The 9,549-nt window shown below is 49.8% G+C and overlaps 1 protein-coding gene across 1 annotated transcript; it reads right to left on the bottom strand.

The window, feature by feature from the left end:
• Window positions 1-574: 574 nt before the first annotated feature.
• On the bottom strand, window positions 575-1,210 carry LOC118516230. Its single transcript, XM_036062113.1, has one exon. The coding sequence runs from the start codon at window positions 1,208-1,210 to the stop codon at window positions 575-577; it is 636 nt and encodes a 211-aa protein (XP_035918006.1).
• Window positions 1,211-9,549: the final 8,339 nt, after the last annotated feature.

Below are 9,549 nucleotides of genomic sequence, written 5' to 3'. Positions count from 1 at the left end.
GTGTTCGCTGCCACCTCCCAAGTGTCCGGACGAGCGATGGATGTGCTAGCGAAAGAAACATCCACAACACTGGGAGTGGCGACTCCGTTGCCCACGAACGTCGGGACCGAGCCTTGGTTTAGAACCACAAGCCCGAGCTGCCTGATGGTGTCCAGCAGCTCTTCACCGCGCCGGGTAGTGCATTGACTACCCCACTCCTCATTCCAGGCGTTGAAATCGCCTGCCAGGACGATACGAGGGTGGGGTTGGGCCTCCAACTCCACCGCCTCCAGAAGTTGCTCGAACTCGCCGGTGTTGAGTCGCGGAGGAGCGTAGCAGCTGATGAACACCACCCCTCCAATCTGCGCAGCAGCCAACCCGGGCATGGCACAGCGCCACACCCGCTGGATCGGAAGGTGGCCGGTTGCCACCACAGCTGCTCTCCCCGACGAATCCACCGCCCAGTTTCCGCTGTCCGCCGGAGGCCGATACACCTCTGACAGCAGCAGCACGTCGACCCGCTTCGTGCGGGCTGTTTGCAGGGCCAGATCCTGAGCGATGCGTCCACCACCCAGGTTGACCTGCATTACCCGCATTACGCCCGCGAATGCTGGTTCTGGCGGCACGATGAGTGGCCCACACGATGGGGCCCCTGGCAGACAATGCACTTAGCTGCCGAAGTGCACTGGCTAATGCGGTGGCCCTCTTCGCCACACTGCAGACACAGACCCGACCGGTCAGACGAGGCACGACAGTTTCGTGCCAGATGCCCCATCAGAAGACAACGGAAGCAACGCTGACGGTCGAGTGGCTTCTTCGGCACTTCGCGGATGCCGCTGACGCATTGGCACAGTGTCAGCTTCTGCCCGATGAGAAGCCGTGCCTTTGCTAGTGGGAGCCGCACTCGAGCTCGCTTCGTGCCATCACGGAGCTCCCAGAGCTCGACACGCGCGATTCCCGGCTCTGCTCCCAGCTTCTCCTTGATGGCGAGCTCCACATCACTCTTCTCGGCCAGAGAGTCAATGTTGGTGACGAGAAGCTCTCCCATCTCCGTCACCACACGGACCACGCCATCCTCGCCGAGTGCCAGCTGGATCCGGCGAGCCAGCTCAGCGCTGTCCACATTCTTGCGTATTGGGACAATGAGATGACCTTGCGCGGTCCGACGCCCCATCCCAATATCTGCCCTGACGTCTTGCAGCTCCTGTGATGAGCGCAGCTTCACGTACATCTCCGTCCAGGTTTTGTCCGGACCGGGGACCACCGCGATGCGATCGGGTCGTGCAGGACGCCCCTTGGACTGGGCACGATGCTGCTGATGTTGTTGCTGCTGGCTCTGCTGCTGCTGCTGGCGCATCTGAGGTGGCCGGTATAGCTCCTGATGCGGTTGCTGCTGCTGCTGAGTCGGGCGTTGCGCTCGGCTATTACGACCGTTCAAGACCGTTGCCCAGGTCATCTGCTGCTGCATTGGCTGGAGTTGTGGCCACTGCTGCTGATGTAGCGGTTGCTGCTGCTGACGCTGCTGCTGCTGCTGCTGCTGCTGCTGCTGCTGCTGCTGCTGGCCCATTGCCGACACTGCGACCGTCCGTCGCTGCGGCTGTGGCTGGCTACGCTGCTGCTGCTGCTGCTGCTGCTTCTGCTGCTGCTGCTGCTGCTGCTGCTGCTGCTGCTGCTGCTGCTTCTGCTGATGCTGATGCTGCTGCTGCTGCTGCTGCTGCTGCTGCTTCTGCTGCTGCTGCTGTTGCTGCGAGGCCTTCTTCGCTCGGTTGCGTTGTTGCCGGCTGCGTTTCGTTCTGGCACTGCCCTGGCCACCAGACTGTGCCGAGGAATGTAGTGCCGTCAACGAACGCATTCCTTCCTGAACTGCTTCCAGCATGCACTTTAGAGCAACCTCGCGCTCCCGGCTGAGTCGCAGCTCCTCAGTAAGCGTCTCCACTTGCTTGGCGAGGGTCTCCAGCATCTTGTGCTGAAACTCCTGCGCAGACGCTTCTCCGCCGTCAGGGATCACCACAGATGTGGATGTCTCCCCTTCTACTTCCTGCGACGACACCACCGTCTGCTCCAGGGTGGAGGCATCGGAGAATTCACCATCATCCTCCTCTTCCGATGTTTCAACAGCTTCCGCTGATCCGACCGACCGTGGTGTCACCGGAGAGGGGGAAGGGGTGTCCGACCGCTTCCCGGGAGCTAACAGCGACCGCACTCCGGAACGCAGCACTCGCCCCTCCATTCTGTGCCTTAGGGAATGACCGTCCGTCGTTAAAATCCCTTTGACAAGTTCTCGCGAAAACCGTGAAGAACGGGTTTTTCCGCTCTGGGGGGGTGGTGGTGGGTGGTAGGCAGGTACGGTGCTGTGTTTAGTGATGTCTTCTCACGCCGCGTCGATGGAGGGGTCGGATGCTGGGGTGCAGCCGGAAAATTTGGAAGACCCAAAAGACGCTTTTCCGGGCGTAACTCCCCCAAATGAAGTCCGATCGCCTCCGGTCCCACGACGTTTTTGTGCGCGTTGTTGCTGCGCACAACCTTGCCGAAGAAACTGACGCTCTAACTCTCCTGCTTCCCCGGGAAAATGGCGGAAAAGCGTTAAAAACGGGGTTTTTCCGCTCTGCGGGGGTGGTGGTGGGAGGTAGACAGGAAAGATGTTGTTTTCCGTTGTCCTCTCTCCACGCCGCGTCGATGGAGGGGTCGGATGCGGGGGTGGGGCCGGGAAATTGGGGAAACCCCAAAAACGCTTTTCCAGGCGTAACTCCCCCAAATGGCGTCCGATCACTTCCGGTCCAAAGACGGTTTTGTGCGCGATGTTAATGCGCACCACCTTGTTCTATATCTCGACGCTCTCAATCCCCTCCTTCCTCGGGAAATTCGCAATAAACCGTAAAAAACGAGGTTTTTCCGCTCTAGGGGGGTAATGGGTGGTGGTAGGGGGTCGGAAATGGATTCGATGGCTTCGTCTCTGCAAGCCGCGTCGTTTGATACCCCACTTGATGGGGTCCGGTGAATGGTTGGGAAACGGTGGGTGCCCGGAAAAACACTATTTTCCAGGGGGGGTGGGGGAAAACCCTTGCGGGGGGGTATTCTCCGTTGAAATCGGACACCCCTCCCCAAACAAACCCCTATCGGGAGACGCACCGTTTTCCCGGTAGGCCCGGAAAACTCTTCAGCAACACGCTTTTCCGGCTGTGGCGCCGCCTGGTGGTGGAAACCTGCTGGATTTTCCCGCTTGGTGGGTGGGGGGCACTCGCCCGGACAACTCCCTCGAAGAAACGGAACCGCTATCTCCCCTCCTTCCCCGGGAAAACTCGGGAAAACCGTCACCGGGGGTGGTTTTTCCGCTCTGGGCGGCTGGTGGGGGGTGGTGGGGGGGCGGGGTTGCCACTAACGGATTCTCCTCCTCGAGACGCGTCGATGGAGGGGTCGCACGCCCGGATCGGTGGACTGGCCACCCGGGACGCCAAGAATCGGCCAGAGGGCCCGCCGGGAACTACAGGAAACCAGGGCGGACACAACCCGTCCGAACACCGGGTGCTCCGCAAGGGGGATGTTCCGTCCGGATCTCAACTTCCAGAACCGGAATCAAACGGCCGTTAACGGTTTTTCGCGTCAGGGGGGGCAAAAAGCCGCCATTTTGAGAAGGCGAAAAACGGCGTCCTTTTTTTGAACAAAACTTTGTCCCCTTGTATCTCACTCAGTTTTTATGCGATCGACACCAAACTTTCACAAAACGTTCTTTTCACTAAGACGTACAAATCAATATATCGCAGCTTCCACGTAGGTCCTAAGCTGGCTGAGTTATTCACTGTTCAATTTGCAAACTTTGCCACGTCACCACTTCCGGTACTCCATCATTTCCGGCACTTTGAGGGCATCAAAAGATGCGCCCTGACGGCGCGCTTCTTTTGCACTATCACTTTCAACAATCCGTGAAGAATTCACTAAGTTATTCCAGAAAAACGATCTCACGAAAAACTCCCTCAATTTTCCGAATTTTCCGGAAAAATTAGGCTGGGAGGCGTAGGACCAGGATCGGGGGCCGCACACGTGGAATCACTGTCCTAACTTAACTTTTCACCGATTTTCCTCGAAAAAACTTTTTTTCACGGAGCACCATACAAACACGTCTGTTCGGTTCGGCTGCTCGATCGCCACTACAGGGATAACTGGCTTGTGGTCGCCAAGCGTTCATAGCGACGTGACTTTTTGATCCTTCGATGTCGGCTCTTCCTATCATTGTGAAGCAAAATTCCCCAAGCGTAGGATTGTTCACCCTTTCAAGGGAACGTGAGCTGGGTTTAGACCGTCGTGAGACAGGTTAGTTTTACCCTACTGGTGTGTGCTAATACGTGCTATCGTAACGGAACTCCTGTGCAGTACGAGAGGAACCACAGGTACGGACCACTGGCTCAATACTAGTTCGACCGGACTTTGGTATGACGCTACGTCCGCTGGATTATGCCTGAACGCCTCTAAGGTCGTAACCAATCCGAGCTGATAGCGCTTCAAAACCTAATGGGCAATCGGAAGCTAGCGGGCCTAACAACCCTCCGAGATCCGCTGGAACTGCCTCTGCAGCCTGGCGCCTCATCCCCGCTTCATAGACTGGGCCGCATCGCGCGGGGTCGCACTGCACGTGTTAGTACCTGACCATAGGGAACGCCGGTGGCCGCCGACCTCGCCGACCGTGGACTTGACTAGTTTCGATGCCCACCGACCGCCCGCAAACGACGGGACTTCAGGCTAGGAGTTTCAAGTTGTAGAGATGCGTTCGCATCGATCCTCTCAGGCGACCTACGCCTGGTGGTGTTATGGTGGACGCAAGGCACGTCCTGGCCCGGTAGTATGTACAAGAAAATGTACAAGTCCGGGAATACGGGGTGCATCGTATGTAACGTTCGATGTACATATAAAGCCTGGAAGGTGTTGGGATTATATCTGCAACACGGGCATTATCGAAAGATGGTTAAGTGGAGTCACCCAAAGGGTGCCGTGTGTTATAAGGTACGTAATGCACAGTAGAGATACATTGTCGGGAGGTGGAACCCGAAAAATGTACAAGTCCGGGAATACGGGGTGCATCGTATGTAACGTTCGATGTACATATAAAGCCTGGTAGGTGTTGGGATTATATCTGCAACACGGGCATTATCGAAAGATGGTTAAGTGGAGTCACCCAATGGGTGCCGTGCGTTATAAGGTACGTAATGCACAGTAGAGATACATTGTCGGGAGGTGGAACCCGAAAAATGTACAAGTCCGGGAATACGGGGTGCATCGTATGTAACGTTCGATGTACATATAAAGCCTGGTAGGTGTTGGGATTATATCTGCAACACGGGCATTATCGAAAGATGGTTAAGTGGAGTCACCCGATGGGTGCCGTGCGTTATAAGGTACGTAATGCACAGTAGAGATACATTGTCGGGAGGTGGAACCCGAAAAATGTACAAGTCCGGGAATACGGGGTGCATCGTATGTAACGTTCGATGTACATATAAAGCCTGGTAGGTGTTGGGATTATATCTGCAACACGGGCATTATCGAAAGATGGTTAAGTGGAGTCACCCAATGGGTGCCGTGCGTTATAAGGTACGTAATGCACAGTAGAGATACATTGTCGGGAGGTGGAACCCGAAAAATGTACAAGTCCGGGAATACGGGGTGCATCGTATGTAACGTTCGATGTACATATAAAGCCTGGTAGGTGTTGGGATTATATCTGCAACACGGGCATTATCGAAAGATGGTTAAGTGGAGTCACCCGATGGGTGCCGTGCGTTATAAGGTACGTAATGCACAGTAGAGATACATTGTCGGGAGGTGGAACCCGAAAAATGTACAAGTCCGGGAATACGGGGTGCATCGTATGTAACGTTCGATGTACATATAAAGCCTGGTAGGTGTTGGGATTATATCTGCAACACGGGCATTATCGAAAGATGGTTAAGTGGAGTCACCCAATGGGTGCCGTGCGTTATAAGGTACGTAATGCACAGTAGAGATACATTGTCGGGAGGTGGAACCCGAAAAATGTACAAGTCCGGGAATACGGAAAAGTTCCCCATGAAAGGCTGGGGATACAATTATTGATACAAATAATGTGCCTAAGGGTACATTTATTTTTCTAAGTCCCAGAAATCCGTCACTGAACATCACGACTTACAAACACATCTTCCCCCGGTCCTCCCATATACGGCACGGGGACAAGTATGAAGAATGAAAATCATGTGTGTATGGAACATATAATGTGCCTGAGAGCACATTTTTTTCTAAGTCCCAGAAATCCGTCACTGAACATCACGACTTACAAACACATCTTCCCCCGGTCCTCCCATATACGGCACGGGGACAAGTATGAAGAATGAAAATCATGTGTGTATGGAACATATAATGTGCCTGAGAGCACATTTTTTTTCTAAGTCCCAGAAATCCGTCACTGAACATCACGACTTACAAACACATCTTCCCCCGGTCCTCCCATATACGGCACGGGGACAAGTATGAAGAATGAAAATCATGTGTGTATGGAACATATAATGTGCCTGAGAGCACATTTTTTTTCTAAGTCCCAGAAATCCGTCACTGAACATCACGACTTACGAAGACATGTTCCCCCGGTCCTCCCATATACGGCACGGGGACAAGTATGAAGTATGAAAATTTTTGGTCACAGCGTGAAATCCCTCTAATGATCATGAAAATAGCATCGGATCACTTATCTGACCATAAAAAGTGAACCAAAACCCTATTTGGACAAACTTTTTGGTCCTATGAAAAAATCACTTTTCATATATGTCATGGTCGAAAATTTTCTAAGTCCCAAAAAATCACATATTCTCGAATATCTCGAAAACTACTTATCGGACAGGGGTCAACCAAGGTGTTTTAGAAAGGTCTTTACTAGCTCTATTTAATGAGCCATAGCGACTTTCAAGTGATTTTTTGACACTTTTTCGCATATCGGCATCCTTGGTTCCCATACTGGCCATAGGCCATAGGGCACCGAACGGCCAACTTTTGGTCCGGGGGTGAAATTTTTTTTTCACGAGATTTTGATGAAAATGGCTTCGGAACGCGTTTCTAATAATGAAAAGTGAAACCAAACAGTATTTGCGAAGAAAAAATTGTCCTATGAAAAAATCACTTTTCATATATGTCATGGTCGAAAATTTTCTAAGTCCCAAAAAATCACTTATTCTCGAATATCTCGAAAACTACGTATCGGACAGGGGTCAACCAAGGTGTTTTAGAAAGGTCTTTACAAGCTCTATTTAATGAGCCATAGCGACTTTCAAGTGATTTTTTGACACTTTTTCGCATATCGGCATCCTTGGTTCCCATACTGGCCATAGGCCATAGGGCACCGAACGGCCAACTTTTGGTCCGGGGGTGAAATTTTTTTTTCACGAGATTTTGATGAAAATGGCTTCGGAACGCGTTTCTAATAATGAAAAGTGAAACCAAACAGTATTTGCGAAGAAAAAATTGTCCTAAGAAAAAATCACTTTTCATATATGTCATGGTCGAAAATTTTCTAAGTCCCAAAAAATCACTTATTCTCGAATATCTCGAAAACTACGTATCGGACAGGGGTCAACCAAGGTGTTTTAGAAAGGTCTTTACAAGCTCTATTTAATGAGCCATAGCGACTTTCAAGTGATTTTTTGACACTTTTTCGCATATCGGCATCCTTGGTTCCCATACTGGCCATAGGCCATAGGGCACCGAACGGCCAACTTTTGGTCCGGGGGTGAAATTTTTTTTTCACGAGATTTTGATGAAAATGGCTTCGGAACGCGTTTCTAATAATGAAAAGTGAAACCAAACAGTATTTGCGAAGAAAAAATTGTCCTAAGAAAAAATCACTTTTTCTTAGGGCACGGGTCAAAAATTTTCTAAGTTCCAAAAAATCACATATTCTCGAATATCTCGAAAACTACTTATCGGACAGGGGTCAACCAAGGTGTTTTAGAAAGGTCTTTACAAGCTCTATTTAATGAGCCATAGCGACTTTCAAGTGATTTTTTGACACTTTTTCGCATATCGGCATCCTTGGTTCCCATACTGGCCATAGGCCATAGGGCACCGAACGGCCAACTTTTGGTCCGGGGGTGAAATTTTTTTTTCACGAGATTTTGATGAAAATGGCTTCGGAACGCGTTTCTAATAATGAAAAGTGAAACCAAACAGTATTTGCGAAGAAAAAATTGTCCTATGAAAAAATCACTTTTTCATATATGTCATGGTCGAAAATTTTCTAAGTCCCAAAAAATCACTTATTCTCGAATATCTCGAAAACTACGTATCGGACAGGGGTCAACCAAGGTGTTTTAGAAAGGTCTTTACAAGCTCTATTTAATGAGCCATAGCGACTTTCAAGTGATTTTTTGACACTTTTTCGCATATCGGCATCCTTGGTTCCCATACTGGCCATAGGCCATAGGGCACCGAACGGCCAACTTTTGGTCCGGGGGTGAAATTTTTTTTTCACGAGATTTTGATGAAAATGGCTTCGGAACGCGTTTCTAATAATGAAAAGTGAAACCAAACAGTATTTGCGAAGAAAAAATTGTCCTATGAAAAAATCACTTTTTCTTAGGGCACGGGTCAAAAATTTTCTAAGTTCCAAAAAATCACATATTCTCGAATATCTCGAAAACTACTTATCGGACAGGGGTCAACCAAGGTGTTTTAGAAAGGTCTTTACAAGCTCTATTTAATGAGCCATAGCGACTTTCAAGTGATTTTTTGACACTTTTTCGCATATCGGCATCCTTGGTTCCCATACTGGCCATAGGCCATAGGGCACCGAACGGCCAACTTTTGGTCCGGGGGTGAAATTTTTTTTTCACGAGATTTTGATGAAAATGGCTTCGGAACGCGTTTCTAATAATGAAAAGTGAAACCAAACAGTATTTGCGAAGAAAAAATTGTCCTATGAAAAAATCACTTTTTCTTAGGGTACGGGTCAAAAATTTTCTAAGTCCCAAAAAATCACATTTTCTCGAATATCTCGAAAACTACTTATCGGACAGGGGTCAACCAAGGTGTTTTAGAAAGGTCTCAACAAGCTCTAAATAATGGGCCATAGCGACTTTTTAGTGATTTTTTGACAAATTTTGTCATATCGGCATCCCGAGTTCCCATACTGGCCATAGGCCATGGGGCCCCGAACGAAAAAATTTTGGTCCGAGGGTCAAAATTTTTTTTCTCATAAATTTGTTCAAAACGCCGTCGGAACGCGCCTTAGATCATGAAAAGTGAAAAGAAACAGTATTTTGCAAAAGTTGGGGTGGCCTATGACTTACATGGCCACGTCCTAGGTCCGAGTTCCCGAGGTCGTGTTCTTCAGTGGCGGAAAAAAATGGCCACTTGTGGGAGATGCAAAATGTTCATTTTGTATTATAGGGGACACACTATCGAAGCGAAAATTTCAGAAATGGCCTAAAACGTGAAGAAATGATGGGGTATGTACGAAAAGAAGGTTTTTATGGTCAAACGGTGAAAATTTTTTTTTTATGAAAAATTTTGGTCTCCCACCGTTCATGAATTTCTAGGACCAAAAATCGAAAAATT

Source organism: Anopheles stephensi, unplaced genomic scaffold (assembly GCF_013141755.1).
Source record: "Anopheles stephensi strain Indian unplaced genomic scaffold, UCI_ANSTEP_V1.0 ucontig250, whole genome shotgun sequence".
NCBI lineage: Eukaryota > Metazoa > Arthropoda > Insecta > Diptera > Culicidae > Anopheles > Anopheles stephensi.
This window is presented reverse-complemented; position numbering and strand designations above follow the sequence as displayed.